General features: G+C 41.9%; 1 protein-coding gene across 11 annotated transcripts in view; it reads right to left on the bottom strand.

Annotated features, from left to right (window-relative positions):
* Positions 1 to 15,607, bottom strand: part of trim33 (tripartite motif containing 33) — a 204,632-nt gene extending 189,025 nt beyond the window's left edge. For all 11 annotated transcript variants that reach the window (XM_034171970.1, XM_034171976.1, XM_034171974.1 and 8 more), the window contains exon 1: positions 14,950 to 15,607. In XM_034171970.1, coding sequence (XP_034027861.1) covers positions 14,950 to 15,580 — 631 coding nt within the window. In that variant the 5' untranslated portion in view covers positions 15,581 to 15,607. The remainder of the gene's footprint in view (positions 1 to 14,949) is intronic.
* Positions 15,608 to 17,732: the final 2,125 nt, after the last annotated feature.

The raw sequence follows: 17,732 nt of genomic DNA, 5'->3' as shown, positions 1-17,732 counted from the left end.
CATGCCCTAATATCATCAAGGCTGCTGAGAGGATCACTGGCACCCATCTCCCCAGACTACACGACATTTATAGGACTTGCTACATCAGGAGAGTCACAGCTATAATCAGGGACAGCACACATCCTGGACACCGTCTCTTCACCAAACGCCCCACCCCACCCTCTGGAAGGCGCTACAGGACACTGTACTCTGTACACTGCAGCACTGACCACATCAAACCCACCAGACGATCTCCTTGCACATCCACTGGGCCATTTTAACACAATGCATACAGCTGTATATAGACTGTTTATCTGTGATCTATACTGCCTTTGTTCACCGTAAGTATCGTATCATATTACCTCTGCTCATTGTGAATATCAGATTTTTAATGGTTTTCATTTTGGCATCTAGAAAATGGATCCAACACAATTTCATTGAATTGTGCAATAGCAATAAAGATACCATATCTTAACTTATTTAATATTTATCTGTGGTGCAAATTTGTTGAGAATCTGTGAAGAAGTTATGATGAAATCCTTCAAAGCCCATATAAAGTGAAATCTTGATCCAGAATCCAGAGCCCCTGGAAAATTTAATGGAGTCTTCCATGGCCATAATATGTATCTGTTGTGAAAATCTCATCAAAATCCATGCAGTAGTAATCCTGCTAACAGACAGACAAATAAATAAATAAACAGATGATTTTATTACATCCATCAAGGACAAAATATGAAATGTGCATCATATTTAAATTAAATTGGCTGAAACACTGTGAATACATTCAGGATGCACTGTATATTGCCTCAGAAAGTATCACGCTAATCAATAATATCACAATGTTATCTACGTCATTTTAAGGACGTTTTGGCATTGATATAATGGTAATATAGCATAAAAAAGGAAGCACATCCTTTCACAGTACAAGGAACATTTAAGTCTGCAGAATGTTCCGCATTGGAACTGAAATTTGAAAAGAAAAATGACAAAATAAAATATCCTAAATCAGTGATTCCCATTTTTAAAGGGTGGAATGGGCTGATGGTCCTCAGTGCTTCAAGTAATGAACCATTTTCTTCATATTATGGGCTCTTCTGAGACATCAACGAGCATACACAAAGTGAAATAAAATAAAATAAATAATTCAGCATTTGTTACTTTTAACATCTCTTCTAAGAGCCACAACATGAGCCAATTTAAATATAAGTTAAACATAATGCAAAATTTCACATTTCATTATTTTGTGCTACATTTCATGCCATTTGTTAAGCAAAGGTCACAAACTCTAAAATGTTAAAAACACAATACTAGAAGAACATGTTGTTTGCTTATGAGTTAAAAACTTACATAAAGTAGCTTTAATCTGTAAGCAGCAGTGCACTGCACTTCAGCACCATGAGACAAAGTGTAAATCTTTTTTATTAAACATTTATGAATTGGATTTAGGGCTGCACGATATATCGTTTGAGCATCACCACTGCAATGTGCACGTGTGCAATTTTTACACTGCAGGATTTTCGATGTTGCATAATTAAATTATGCAGGCAAGTTTACATTGCCAAGTAAAAAGTAAGTCCCTTCAGCTGCTTCCTTGTTTGCACTCGGAGTCGAAAGAGCGAATCCAAGGATGATTCTGCATGTTGAAGTTTTACAGCGGATGCCCTTCATGGCGCAACTCGACAATACATGGAGGAATGTGGGAGAGGTGGGGTTTGAACCGCGAACCTTTCGCATAGAAACCAAGTGCACTAACCACTTGGCCACCACCCCTGCCTTACATTGCCAAGTGATAAGGGTAAAAATCCACTTTCATTTTCATGACAAACCAATAACAGATGAAGACGTTGAATTTACTGGTATAAAGGAAGTGTGTGACATCTTCTCCCTCGCATCAAAGTCCTCAGCTGATGAAAAGACTTGTTTTCGGTGGTCGACAAACAATGTATCCGAAGCACGGTATTATAATACCTAGGGACTTCTTTTAAAATGCTGTTTATTCACACAAATTTTTTAAAAAAAGGAAAGTATTTCCAAATGGCATCTTCCAATACAAGGGTGTCTTCTGTTGATAACAGTTTTTCATTGGCTTTGATGATGAATCCAGCTGAAACAACGAAACAGGTCAGAATAAAAGACTTTATTTACTTAATTTGCTGCTTTGAAACTTTCTAGCCTGCTGCAGCTACACTCAAAAATATAAATGCAACACTTTTGGTTTTGCTCTCATTTTGTATGAGATGAACTCAAAGATCTAAAACTTTTTCCACATACACAATATCACCATTTCCCTCAAATATTGTTCACAAACCAGTCTAAATCTGTGATAGTGAGCACTTCTCCTTTGCTGAGATAATCCATCCCACCTCACAGGTGTGCCATACCAAGATGCTGATTAGACACCATGATTAGTGCACAGGTGTGCCTTAGACTGTCCACAATAAAAGGTCACTCTGAAAGGTGCAGTTTTGTTTTATTGGGGGGGATACCAGTCAGTATCTGGTGTGACCACCATTTGCCTCATGCAGTGCAACACATCTCCTTCACATAGAGTTGATCAGGTTGTCAATTGTGGCCTGTGGAATGTTGGTCCACTCCTCTTCAATGGCTGTGCGAAGTTGCTGGATATTAGCAGGAACTGGTACACGCTGTCGTATACGCCGGTCCAGAGCATCCCAAACATGCTCAATGGGTGACATGTCCGGTGAGTATGCCGGCCATGCAAGAACTGGGACATTTTCAGCTTCCAAGAATTGTGTACAGATCCTTGCAACATGGGGCCGTGCATTATCCTGCTGCAACATGAGGTGATGTTCTTGGATGTATGGTACAACAATGGGCCTCAGGATCTCGTCACGGTATCTCTGTGCATTCAAAATGCCATCAATAAAATGCACCTGTGTCCTTCGTCCATAACAGACGCCTGCCCATACCATAACCCCACCGCCACCATGGGCCACTCGATCCACAACATTGACATCAGAAAACCGCTCACCCACACGACGCCACACACGCTGTCTGCCATCTGCCCTGGACAGTGTGAACCGGGATTCATCCGTGAAGAGAACACCTCTCCAACGTGCCAAATGCCAGCGAATGTGAGCATTTACCCACTCAAGTCGGTTACGACGACGAACTGGAGTCAGGTTGAGACCCCGATGAGGACGACGAGCATGCAGATGAGCTTCCCTGAGATGGTTTCTGACAGTTTGTGCAGAAATTCTTTGGTTATGCAAACCCATTGTTTCAGCAGCTGTCCGAGTGGCTGGTCTCAGACGATCTTGGAGGTGAACATGCTGGATGTGGAGGTCCTGGGCTGGTGTGGTTACACGTGGTCTGCGGTTGTGAGGCTGGTTGGATGTACTGCCAAATTCTCTGAAACGCCTTTGGAGACGGCGTATGGTAGAGAAATGAACATTCAATACACGAGCAACAGCTCTGGTTGACATTCAATCAATCAATCAAACAGTTTTATTTATATAGCGCCAAATCACAACAAACAGTTGCCCCAAGGCACTTTATATTGTAAGGCAAGGCCATACAATAATTACGTAAAAACCCCAACGGTCAAAATGACCCCCTGTGAGCAAGCACTTGGCGACAGTGGGAAGGAAAAACTCCTTTTTAACAGGAAGAAACCTCCAGCAGAACCAGGCTCAGGGAGGGGCAGTCTTCTGCTGGGACTGGTTGGGGCTGAGGGAGAGAACCAGGAAAAAGACATGCTGTGGAGGGGAGCAGAGATCAATCACTAATGATTAAATGCAGAGTGGTGCATACAGAGCAAAAAGAGAAAGAAACACTCAGTGCATCATGGGAACCCCCCAGCAGTCTAAGTCTATAGCAGCATAACTAAGGGATGGTTCAGGGTCACCTGATCCAGCCCTAACTATAAGCTTTAGCAAAAAGGAAAGTTTTAAGCCTAATCTTAAAAGTAGAGAGGGTGTCTGTCTCCCTGATCTGAATTGGGAGCTGGTTCCACAGGAGAGGAGCCTGAAAGCTGAAGGCTCTGCCTCCCATTCTACTCTTACAAACCCTAGGAACTACAAGTAAGCCTGCATTCTGAGAGCGAAGCGCTCTATTGGGGTGATATGGTACTATGAGGTCTCTAAGATAAGATGGGACCTGATTATTCAAAACCTTATAAGTAAGAAGAAGAATTTTAAATTCTATTCTAGAATTAACAGAAAGCCAATGAAGAGAGGCCAATATGGGTGAGATATGCTCTCTCCTCTAGTCCCCGTTAGTACTCTAGCTGCAGCATTCTGAATTAACTGAAGGCTTTTCAGGGAACTTTTAGGACAACCTGATAATAATGAATTACAATAGTCCAGCATAGAGGAAATAAATGCATGAATTAGTTTTTCAGCATCACTCTGAGACAAGACCTTTCTAATTTTAGAGATATTGCATAAATGCAAAAAAGCAGTCCTACATATTTGTTTAATATGCGCTTTGAATGACATATCCTGATCAAAATGACTCCAAGATTTCTCACAGTATTACTACAGGTCAGGGTAATGCCATCCAGAGTAAGGATCTGGTTAGACACCATGTTTCTAAGATTTGTGGGGCCAAGTACAATAACTTCAGTTTTATCTGAGTTTAAAAGCAGGAAATTAGCAGGAAATGTCTTTATGTCTGTAAGACAATCCTGCAGTTTAGCTAATTGGTGTGTGTCCTCTGGCTTCATGGATAGATAAAGCTGGGTATCATCTGCGTAACAATGAAAATTTAAGCAATGCCGTCTAATAATACTGCCTAAGGGAAGCATGTATAAAGTGAATAAAATTGGTCCTAGCACAGAACCTTGTGGAACTCCATAATTAACCTTAGTCTGTGAAGAAGATTCCCCATTTACATGAACAAATTGTAATCTATTAGATAAATATGATTCAAACCACCGCAGCGCAGTGCCTTTAATACCTATGGCATGCTCTAATCTCTGTAAAAAAATTTTATGGTCAACAGTATCAAAAGCAGCACTGAGGTCTAATAGAACAAGCACAGAGATGAGTCCACTGTCTGAGGCCATAAGAAGATCATTTGTAACCTTCACTAATGTTGTTTCTGTACTATGATGAATTCTAAAACCTGACTGAAACTCTTCAAATAGACCATTCCTCTGCAGATGATCAGTTAGCTGTTTTACAACTACCCTTTAAAGAATTTTTGAGAGAAAAGGAAGGTTGGAGATTGGTCTATAATTAGCTAAGATAGCTGGGTCAAGTGATGGCTTTTTAAGTAATGGTTTAATTACTGCCACCTTAAAAGCCTGTGGTACATAGCCAACTAACAAAGATAGATTGATCATATTTAAGATCGAAGCATTAAATAATGGTAGGGCTTCCTTGAGCAGCCTGGTAGGAATGGGGTCCAATACACATGTTGATGGTTTGGATGAAGTAACTAATGAAAATAACTCAGACAGAACAATCTGAGAGAAAGAGTCTAACCAAATACCAGCATCATTGAAAGCAGCCAAAGATAACGATACGTCTTTGGGATGGTTATGAGTAATTTTTTCTCTAATAGTTAAAATTTTATTAACAAAGAAAGTCATGAAGTCATTACTAGTTAAAGGAATACTCAGCTAAATAGAGCTCTGACTCTTTGTCAGGCTGGCTACAGTGCTGAAAAGAAACCTGGGGTTGTTCTTATTTTCTTCAATTAGTGATGAGTAGTAAGATGTCCTAGCTTTACGGAGGGCTTTTTTATAGAGCAACAGACTCTTTTTCCAGGCTAAGTGAAGATCTTCTAAATTAGTGAGACGCCATTTCCTCTCCAACTTACGGGTTATTTGCTTTAAGCTGCGAGTTTGTGAGTTATACCACAGAGTCAGGCACTTCTGATTTAAGGCTCTCTTTTTCAGAGGAGCTACAGCATCCAAAGTTGTCTTCAATGAGGATGTAAAACTATTGACGAGATACTCTATCTCACTTACAGAGTTTAGGTAGCTACTCTGCACTGTGTTGGTATATGGCATTAGAGAACATAAAGAAGGAATCATATCCTTAAACCTAGTTACAGCGCTTTCTGAAAGACTTCAACTGTAATGAAACTTATTCCCCACTGCTGGGTAGTCCATCAGAGTAAATGTAAATGTTATTAAGAAATGATCAGACAGAAGGGAGTTTTCAGGGAATACTGTTAAGTCTTCAATTTCCATACCATAAGTCAGAACAAGATCTAAGATATGATTAAAGTGGTGGGTGGACTCATTTACATTTTGAGCAAAGCCAATTGAGTCTAATAATAGATTAAATGCAGTGTTGAGGCTGTCATTCTCAGCATCTGTGTGGATGTTAAAATCGCCCACTATAATTATCTTATCTGAGCTAAGCACTAAGTCAGACAAAAGGTCTGAAAATTCACAGAGAAACTCACAGTAACAACCAGGTGGACAATAGATAATAACAAATAAAACTGTTTTTTGGGACTTCCAATTTGGATGGACAAGACTAAGAGTCAAGCGTTCAAATGAATTAAAGCTCTGTCTGGGTTTTGATTAATTAATAAGCTGGAATGGAAGATTGCTGCTAATCCTCCGCCTCGGCCCGTGCTACGAGCATTCTGGCAGTTAGTGTGACTCGGGGGTGTTGAGTCATTTAAACTAACATATTCATCCTGCTGTAACCAGGTTTCTGTAAGGCAGAATAAATCAATATGTTGATCAATTATTATATCATTTACTAACAGGGACTTAGAAGAGAGAGACCTAATGTTTAATAGACCACATTTAACTGTTTTAGTCTGTGGTGTAGTTGAAGGTGCTATATTATTTTTTCTTTTTGAATTTTTATGCTTAAATAGATTTTTACTGGTTATTGGTGGTCTGGGAGCAGGCACCGTCTCTACGGGGATGGGGTAATGAGAAGAGAAGCTGCAGAGAGGTGTGTAAGAGTACAACTCTGCTTCCTGATCCCAACCCTGGATAGTCACAGTTTGGAGGATTTAAGAAAATTGGCCAGATTTCTAGAAATGAGAGCTGCTCCATCCAAAGTGGGATGGATGCCGTCTCTCCTAACAAGACCAGGTTTTCCCCAGAAGCTTTGCCAATTATCTATGAAGCCCACCTCATTTTTTGGACACCACTCAGACAGCCAGCAATTCAAGGAGAACATGCGGCTAAACATGTCACTCCCGGTCCGATTGGGGAGGGGCCCAGAGAAAACTACAGAGTCCGACATTGTTTTTGCAAAGTTACACACCGATTCAATGTTAATTTTAGTGACCTCCGATTGGCGTAACCGGGTGTCATTACTGCCGACGTTAAGTACAATCTTACCAAATTTACGCTTAGCCTTAGCCAGCAGTTTCAAATTTCCTTCAATGTCGCCTGCTCTGGCCCCCGGAAGACAATTGACTATAGTTGCTGGTGTCGCTAGCTTCACGTTTCTCAAAACAGAGTCGCCAATAACCAGACTTTGATCCTCTGCGGGTGTGTCGCAGAGTGGGGAAAAACGGTTAGAGATGTGAACGGGTTGGCGGTGTACACGGGGCTTCTGTTTAGGGCTACGCTTCCTCCTCACAGTCACCCAGTCGGCCTGCTTTCCCGGCTGCTCGGGATCTGCCAGAGGGAAACTAACGGTGCAATTGGCATGCTGACAGCATGCCAATTGCACACTCCCTCAAATCTTGCGACAAATGTGGCATTGTGCTGTCTGATAAAACTGCACCTTTCAGAGTGGCCTTTTATTGTGGGCAGTCTAAGGCACACCTGTGCCCTAATCATGGTGTCTAATCAGCATCTTGATATGGCACACCTGTGAGGTGGGATGGATTATCTCAGCAAAGGAGAAGTGCTCACTATCACAGATTTAGACTGGTTTGTGAACAATATTTGAGAGAAATGGTGATATTGTGTATGTGGAAAAAGTTTTAGATCTTTGAGTTCATCTCATACAAAATGGGAGCAAAACCAAAAGTGTTGCGTTTATATTTTTGTTGAGTGTATATTGATTTCCCTCGAAATTATTGTTTTTTCATATCATTACAAGCTGATCTGTGGAGGCTGCGGTCATTTTACATCTGCAGGAAACTCCTGTGGATGTTCTACTAGTCCATGGTAGCCAGCGTCCTCTTTTACACCGTGGTGTGCTGGGGGGCAGCACATCCAAGAAGGACACATCCAGGCTGGACAAACTGACCAGGTGGGCTGGTTTTGTAGTAGGCATGAAGCTGGACTCTCTGGTGACGGTGGCAGAGAAAAGAAGTCTGGACAAACTGCTGAGCATTATAGACGATGCCAGTCACCCTCTGCACCTTGTCATCAGCAGCCAGAGCAGCCTGTTCAGCCACAGACTGCTTCTTCCCAAGTGCAGAACCAACAGGCCATCAGACAGTACAACTCCTCACTCAAGGGGAGGAAGAGTAACAGGAAGACAGAGGACGGGAAGGAGAGGAACACTAGTAGCCAGTAAGCCAGTAGTGAGAAGTATTTCTGGTATTTATATTTATGCTAGTCCGTTACTCGTGGGGATCCACAAGCTCTAGATTGGGTATTGTTTATAAAATAGGTAGCTGATATTTTTCAAGGGTGGTAATCAACCCGATGAAGTACAATCAAACAAGTATCATGTTTTACTCACTAGGACTACCCCATTTAAACATTTTTGAACATGACTGAAGCTGTATGAACACCCAGACGTGACCGTGTAATGATGCCGATTTGGCGAACTGGGTTGAAAATTTGAACAGCTCAAAAATTTCACCCCAGTTTCAAACCTGGTGCCAATGATGGCCATAACTACTGTGTATACCATGTTTGTTCAAGACTGATGATGGACGAAGACATTACTGTGATGCTTCAAAACACACCCCAAATTTGGTAATTGGACTGAAACAGGAAGGAATGGTGCTCAGTGGAATAGGGGGTATTAAAGTGTAGATGACACAATATGTAACTTTTTTTCGGGAGTATTTAAGACTAAAATTAAACATTAAATATCAACATTTCATCATTTTGAGTGATTATTTGTGCACATTTTTTGGTGTCACCTACACTTTAAGGTTTGTCTCCTTTTGCTTTGTCTGCACATTGCAGATCAGCCAGTGAATTAACACAGTGACATTTTTTAAAAAATACGCAAGCACACTGCTTCACTTTAAATTCGCAATAAGTCTATTTCAGATGATCACCGCAGACCCTCTGGGTCATTCCATGTCAATTCGACGAATATTTGAGGGGCCTCGCGCACTTTGTCTCAGATTTTCTTTACATTTTAATCAAATATTCCCAGACTATTCAGAACAACAAATCTGAAGTTTGAGGCCTGTAGGCCAAGTAGTTTCTGAGATATGGCCAATTTAGTGTGCATGGGGTCTGCCGTTTTGTTAGGCAAAAATTATGGCCGTCATTTCTGGAGCCATGTTCAAGGTAGAATATCTCAGCAAATAATGGACTTAGAGGCCTGAAATTTTCTGTGGCAGTTGTCATGGACACCCAGACTTGTACTATAGTCAAACAACAGACATTGACACTAAACTGTGAAGTTTATGTATGCTCAAACTATAGAAAATATTGCATTGACTATTGCGAGCATCCATGTTTGAGACACTGAAGCATACCATTACACTCAAAGAAGCCTCTCCATTTCTTGGCTCCTTAATGCCAGCTATAATGGCTATGAAATATGTAAATTTGGCATATTTGTGGTAAACCGTTACTGTGGGAGAAACCTCTGAAATCTGAAAAAAAAAAACATTTTGTGGTCAAATATTATTAGAAGAAAAGCTCATGTGGGTAGTAAATAAAACTCTTCAAACTGATTCCAAACTGATTGCTTTAGAATAACACTTTTCAATTTCATGGTTTCTTGTAGGAAACCAGGGGTCAAGCCCATCACAGACTTAGATGATGCAACAAGAGAACTTCTGCTTTGAGGAACAGGCACATCACACAACATCACACTCATCATGAAGAAAATCTGAGACAAAAGTGTGTGAGGCCCTCGTTGAATTGACATGGAATGACCCCTCTTTCTCTTAAATGGCTTTATTTTACTCAGTGTGCCACTTTATAAAGTTCTAGCTTCTGCTACTACATTGATTTGTTCATACACCGGTCATGCGCATGCTCAACGTCATCTTCTCCATTTTTTTGTGGAGCCATTACAGCGCTATATACAGGCCAGATGTATATACTACAGCATGTTTATTGTGGAGTAGGCAGGTGGAGATTAACTGATATGAATCGGTATCTTGATACAAACATGTGCGATGCAAGTGCATCGATTCATTCAGTGTGCATTGGAGTTTGCCAAAAGGCACCTGAAGGACTCTCAGTCCATGAGAAACAAAATTCTCTGGTCTGATGAGACAAAGATTGAATTCTTTGGTGTGAATGCCAGCCGTCATATTTGGAGAAAACCAGGCACCATCCCCACAGTGAAGCATGGTGGTGGCAGCATCATGCTGTAGGGATGTTCTGAAGCAGCAAGAACTGGGAGACTATTCAGTATTGATGAAAAGATGAATGCAGCAATGTACAGACACATCCTGGATGAAAACCTGCTCCAGAGCACTCTTGACCTCAGACTGGGGCAACGGTTCATCTTTCAGCAGGACAATGACCCTAAGCACACAGCCAAGATATCAAAGAAGTGGCTTCAGGACAGCTCTGTGAATGTCCTTGAGTGGCTCAGCCAGATCCCAGACCCGAGTCTGGCTGAACATCTCTGGAGAGATCTGAAAACAGTCGTGTACTGACGCTCCCCATCCAACCTGATGGAGCTTCAGAGGTGCAAAACAGCTCCAAGATAGGTGAACTAGGTTTGTATCATCATATTCAAGAAGACTTGAGGCTGTAATTGCTGCCAAAGATCCATCAACAAAGTATTGAGCAAAGGGTGTGAATACTTAAGTACGTGTGATTTCTTTATTATTATTATTATTATTATTATTATTATTATTATTAATAAATTTGTAAAAACTTAAAAAAAAAAAATTTATGTTGTCATTATGGGATGTTTTGAAAATGGGGCCACAATGGGGCCATTGTGGCCAATCTGTACATGGAGCGAGTGGAGAAGACAGCCTTGACGTATTTCACGGGCATCTCTCCCAGTCACTGGTTCAGATATGTTGATGACACATGGGTTAAAATCAAGCAACAGGAAGTTGAGGACTTTACAGAACACGTCAACTCGGTGGACGCCAATATCAAGTTCACACGTGAGGATGCCAGAAACAACCATTTAGCCTTGTTGGACTGTGATGTTACGACTGGAGAGAACAGGCAGCTCCAGACAGGGGTTTACAGAAAACCAACTCATACTGACCAATATCTGCTCTTTCGCTCAAACCATCCCCTTGAAGACAAGCTCGGGGTGATCAGGACGCTTCAACACAGAGCCCTACAGGTGCCCACAACTGCAGAGGGAAGGGCTAAAGAACAACAACTTGTCCGGAAAGCCCTCACAGTATGTGGGTACCTACGATGGTCCCTGGACAAAGTGCAGAAGTCCCAGAGAACAAAGAGACCAGATAGACAGGAGACGGAGACAAGAAGAAGAGGAGTGTCTCTCCCTTATTTAGCAGGAGTAGGGGAAAAACTACAGAGGATCTTCAGACAGCACAAAATCCCAGTTTACTTTAAACCGGTTAACACCTTGAGACAGAAATTAGTTCACCCTAAGGACAGGATCCCTAGTTACAAACAGAGCAATGTAGTGTATTCTATCAGATGTCAGGAAAACTGTAATGAACACTACATAGGTGAGACTAAGCAACCTTTACACAAAAGGCTATACCAGCACCGCAGAGAGGGCGCCAGTGGACCTCAGTCTGCAGTTCATCTCCACCTTAAAGACACTAACCACACGTTTGAGGACAAGGAAGTTAAAATATTAGCCATGAGAGAAGAAATGGTTTGAGAGAGGGGTCAAGGAGGCATTCTTTGTGAAACATTTGAAACCCAGCCTTAACCGGGGAGGGGGTCTGAGACATGCTTTATCCCCTGTTTACAATGGGGTAATCAGGTCAAAGCAGTTTCAGTTCTTTGTTCATGGTAATGAGTCATTCACGTCATCAGCAGAGTCGTCAAGGGAGCCATCAGGAGAGGGTCTGTCCCATCATTAGGAGGGACAGCTGCCCTGTCAGTAGGAGGGTGCTAACTAGAGCACAATAGGTGCTAATTAGAGCTATTGTTTAGTCACTGGCCTATAGCAGTCTGCCTCTCGGTAGGAGGGGTCTGGTTAGGTTTAAAACTCCAGCTTTTGTGACTTCTTGATTATTCTTCTTTACAAGAGTCAAGACAGAAGTCAGACCACCAGAGCAAGAATTTTAGCCGAGGAAGCTTCTGCGATTTGAAGCGAAACGTCCTCGCGTCAAGCAACCCAGTCCAGTCGAAGATTCAAGCTTCTCTACTATACTTTTTATCGGATTACTCAATAAAATAATCGATAGAATACTTGATTCCAAAACTATTCAATAACTGCAGCCCTACACTAGAGACATGTAAAATGTGTGTTCTTTTAAAATTTGCTGTTTGTTTGTTTTTTTAAGAGTGCCGCCAGCATTAAGATGAACCATGCAATGCAGGCATGTAATGCTGTCAGATTCACAAGAACAAGTATGGTTTCAAAGAGGCAAAGGAAAAAAAAAAATACAGGGTGAACTAAGGAATATATTTCTCTAAAACATTTTGTTCCTGTTGTCGCCGACCAAACTGTTCCCTCTAAAAACTGGTCTGCCCTGCCTTCACTGTGCATGCGTCTGAGACTGACTGAGTCTGACTCTCTACACCCAAAGCTATCAAAGGGAATAATGTGATTATCAACCATCAGATGACAAATTAAAACCTCTTAAATCATTCTAAAGTCAGTTTTGAATGAATACAATTGACCAAAATCATAACAGAAAAGTCAGACAAAAAGAAATATAAGAAAATAAACCAAATACGTGGTGCCTAAAGGCACAGGCAGAAGCAACGCTTATCCATGCCTACCCTCCTGTATAAAATCAACCAAACAGGCATATATGCCCGTTCATAGACATTTATATCCAACACAATCTGAACACAGCAGCACATAGTTACAGATAAAAGAAGTCAAATATTTCTCCAGACAACTCACAAAAAAAAAAAAAAAAAGGTTCCAGTACAACAGCATCTACATATAACACAACTCAACCATATTAAACTAATACGGAGCAGAAACGAGCAACAATCTGTGAATCACTGCCAACGCTCTGAAATTACACAGGTGCAGCAGCAGCACGTCAAACTCAGATGTGCTGCTGTGGCACTCTGATCGGTCCCCCGTCTTTTATTATGAAATAATGCTGAATTTATGTGGAAATTATTATTGTACAGAAGCTTCAGATATCTGACACAGATAGATGACTGGAGTGCAATTTTAAGCAGAAATGAGGTGGTAATTGGTGAATCGCTGCAGACCCTCAGAAATGACGCCGCTGACCCTCAGAAATGACGCCGCTGACCCTCAGAAATGACGCCGCTGACACTCAGAAATGACGCCGCTGACACTCAGAAATGACGCCGCTGACACTCAGAAATGACGCATGCACAGTGATATGAAGGCAGGGCGGACCGTTCAGTCGGCGACACCAGCGTTCTGTCTTTTTGTGTTATGCTGATAAATCTCGCAACCCATATCAGCTGACAGCAGAATATGATAAAGATGTTCTATCACCACGTATTGCAGATCAAGTAAGTGTGTGCATGCCTGCAATTACATTTAAGCCTTGAAATAATAAAAATATTGCTGAACAACAACAAAGACTATGAATTATTTGTGCCTGACCGGACAAACATTAAAATACTTTTGTCCAGACCTTTACTTTGGCCAAAGCACAGTATTGATACCAAGCGAGGCGGGGGAAAATTTTAACAAGGCAATATAAGATTCCAAAGTTTATCACAATACAGTTGAAATTATCACCTACCAATATGGCAACTTCAACATGACATACTGAATTATGGAAACTGAAAGCACTAGTTTCTTTCACTTATAAATACTACCCAATTCCAATTTTGTAAATAAAATAAAATGTAAATACATATTTTTTAAAGAAATATTTACTTTTTCCCAGAAAATTTCCTAAAAAAGGTCCAGCGCAAAGGGCACCTTTTCTAAAATCTTAGCATTTGTGCTTGTGCAAGCTGTTGAAGAATTTCTGCGATGATGTTCAGAATATTTGAGAGGGCAATGAAGGAGCAATCAGGAGGACCGATTGATGCAGAGAGTTTGTTTTTGGGTTGAAGCAAATCAGATGCATCTGGTCTGCAATACAGCATGCAGTACACCACCACAGCACACGTCTTTGGTCACGTTTCACAATGACCAATGATATGCACTGTTGAAGAAAACTCATCTTTGATCACATCCACGAGCTTTGATCGTGATCACTGAGCTTTGACCTTGATTGCGGACCTCTGATCTTGATCTATGAACCTGACTGCTGATCTTTGATCCTGACCACTGAGCTATGACCCTGATTACTAAGCTATGACCCAGATTGCTGATCTTTGATCCTGACCACTGAGCTATGACCCTGATTACTGAGCTATGACCCAGATTGCTGATCTTTGATCCAGACCACTGTGCTATCACCCTGATTGCTGACCTTTGATCATGACCACTGAGCTATGACCCTGATTACTGAGCTATGACCCAGATTGCTGATCTTTGATCCTGACCACTGAGCTATGACCCTGATTACTGAGCTATGACCCAGATTGCTGACCTTTGATCCAGACCACTGTGCTATCACCCTGATTGCTGACCTTTGATCATGACCACTGAGCAATGACTAATTGTTGACCTTTGATCCTGATTGCTGAGCTATGATCCAGCTGACCTTAGAACCCCATATATGAAGAGCTTTGATCCGCCCCAACACGTTTCATTAAAATTGGTTACTTACTTTCTGCATAATCCTAACTACCAAAAAATGCAAGCGAAAACATAGCCTTCCATGACAGGAAAACACATTCTCACTCAATCTACTCACCGATGTGCGTGTCAGTTTGTCCATGAGCTCCAGACACCTGTAGACTAATCTGTCTGTCTGGCTGCGGGAGACATTTGAGGCAAAAAGAGTGCAAACAAGGCAGAAGTTTGGGTTCACAGTCTCGGCTCTGAAGACTTTGTTTACACACTGCGCACGTATCCAGTAAGTTGATGGGAGCGGGAACCGGCGTAGCCGCCGGAACCGTAGGAGGGGGAGACATTTCACTATTGAGTCCGCCAATAGAAGGTTCTCCGACGGATGGGACTTCCGCCGCTGTCTCCGCGCTTGAACTGTTAGTAGTCGCTGGACTAACCGCAGCATTGGAGCTGCTGGCAGCTGCTGGACTAACGGCGGCGTTGGAGCTGCTGGCAGCCGCCGGACTAACGGCGGCGTTACTAGCTTCCCCTCCCGCAGCCCCGCCGTTGCTAACGTCCCCTCTGTCGCTAGTGGGTATTGGCGCCTCGTTAGCATTATCACTAGACTCAGCTTCTTCACTGTCCTTAGTATTCGCTTCTATAACTATTACCGCAGCCTCGTCTTTAGTCTCTGAGTGCTGGTTTTCTTGAGCTGAAGGCACTGAATCCGAATTAGCAGCGGCTTCCATATCTTCCTCGCCTTTGTTATCCGCCATCTTCCTTCCTCTTTGAACCTCGGCACGTCGTGCGTAACTTCTCGAAGCAGGGGTACGTCTGATTACGTCATGACGCTGAGCGGGACCTGAATTGACTACACACAGTTAGTTGGTTAGTTAGTTTTGTTAAGTATTTTGTAATGTAAAGATATTTTTACATACAGATCAGTGATACTATTAGACACGATAATTATTTAGATGTATTTATGTATTTACGTTTCTTTGCCAGCAGGTGGCAAGATTACACTGCTTTGGTAATGTACCCACATGCTTTCATGCCAGTAAAGCCTCATTGAATAAATTGAATACGCTAATAATTAATTTTCATAAGTGAAATGTTAGAAAATAATAATTCACTTATATATTTATACTGTGTTGTGCAATGTCAGGAGCCTCCATTCGCATCATGAAATCCATTGTTTGTAACAAAAAAAAAAAAAAAGTTTCCGCCTCTCAAGGCTCCATGATGACTATGTGACTCGATGGGCAATGGCGTTGTCATGCCAGCCTTGCCATCAAGAGGGTACATTTAATGAATACATCCATATTTTTCCAGTATGTACACTGAACTGACTCGGCGAAATAGAATAATTTCTATTATTGTATTTTATTTTTGTGTTTTTTGTTTTGTTTTGTTTTTGGGGACCACAATGTAAATAAGCATCCATATTGGAAGCTTTCTTGTGTTATTCTCGGTAGTATTTTTATGTATTCTTATGTAATTTTATTGCAGAATCAAATCAAATCAAACAACATTTTTCATGACCTGAACTCAAAGACATAAAACATTTTTCATATATACAAAAGACCTGTTTCTCTCAACTATTGTTCACAAATCTGTCTAAATTTGTGTTAGTGAGCACTTCAACTTTCCTGAGATAATCCATCCCACCTCACAAGTGTGGCATATCAAGATGCTGATTAGACAGCATGATTATTGTACAGGTGTGCCTTAGGCTGGCCACAATAAAATGCCACCCTGAAATGTGCAGTTTCGAGACTTCCGGTGACGTCATGGATGTAGCGGCAGCAAAGTAACTGAGTTCCGCTGGACATAAAAGAAAATAAGGGTGACAACTATAACAATTCGATGCCGAAACGTTAAAAACAGATTGCTAAAACATGAGCTCCTCCGCGGGACAAAGAAGACAGGAGAAACTTGACCCCTCACGAGGAAAAGATGATAACAAGCCGAATCTACCGAGCCCAGCTAGCAAGAACTCGGCTAGTAGCAGCACAAGTCAACCAGATACAGCGGTACTGGAAGAACTGAGAAAACTCCGAAAAGAAAATCAAGACGGACACAGTCAAACTAAACTGTCCCTTAACCGTGTGGAACAATCTATTTCCGACATAAAAAACCAACTGGCTGAACATGAACAACGAATGGAAAGGGTAGAGGAGAGAATCAGCACGGCGGAAGACACGAAGACGCACCATCACAGAGCACTGAGGTATCTGCTGCACCGTGATATTGAGCTTACAGCAAAGTGCGATGACCTCCAAAACAGGCTGAGAAGAAACAATATCAGGATCTTTCAAATCCCAGAAGATAGTGAGGGACGGGATGCGGCTGGTTTTGTTAAGGACCTGCTCCTGAAAGAGCTTAAATTACCACCAGGCTTGGACATTAAGATTGAAAGGGCACACCACTCCCTGGCGGCTAAACCTAAGGATCCAACAGCCCCTCCGAGGTCGATAATAGTGAGATTTCTGGACGCAGCGGTAAAGGACATAATGATAAGGCAGGCATGGAGCCAGGGGAAGGTTGTCTATCAAGGCAAACAGATCTATTTCGATCAGGATTATTCTCCTGATCTGCAACAGAAACGAATGAGGGTCCACGAAGTTATTAAACAACTTAAAAAGAAGAGCATCCAGGCAAAGTGTGTGTAGCCGACGCAACTGAAAATTAAGCTGAGCACCGGAGAGAAGACGTTTGGATCGCTAACGAGCGCCGCAACTCTGCTGAAAGAGCTGGGGGTCGAGGTGCGATACGAGGAGAAGGAGCGCATTATGGAGGAACTGAAGGATGGATGGAGGAGCCAAGAGAGGAGAAGGAGGGGGGTACCTTTGTCATCAGCTGATCTCAAGACTTTTCTGCAAGGGGAGGACTAAAGGGACTCTACCATTAAGGTGGATAATAAGCCTG

The sequence above is a fragment of the Thalassophryne amazonica genome, chromosome 6 (assembly GCF_902500255.1).
Source record: "Thalassophryne amazonica chromosome 6, fThaAma1.1, whole genome shotgun sequence".
NCBI classification, from domain to species: Eukaryota; Metazoa; Chordata; class Actinopteri; order Batrachoidiformes; family Batrachoididae; genus Thalassophryne; species Thalassophryne amazonica.
The sequence above is the reverse complement of the archived record's forward strand: the minus strand, read 5'-3'. Positions and strand labels throughout refer to the sequence as shown.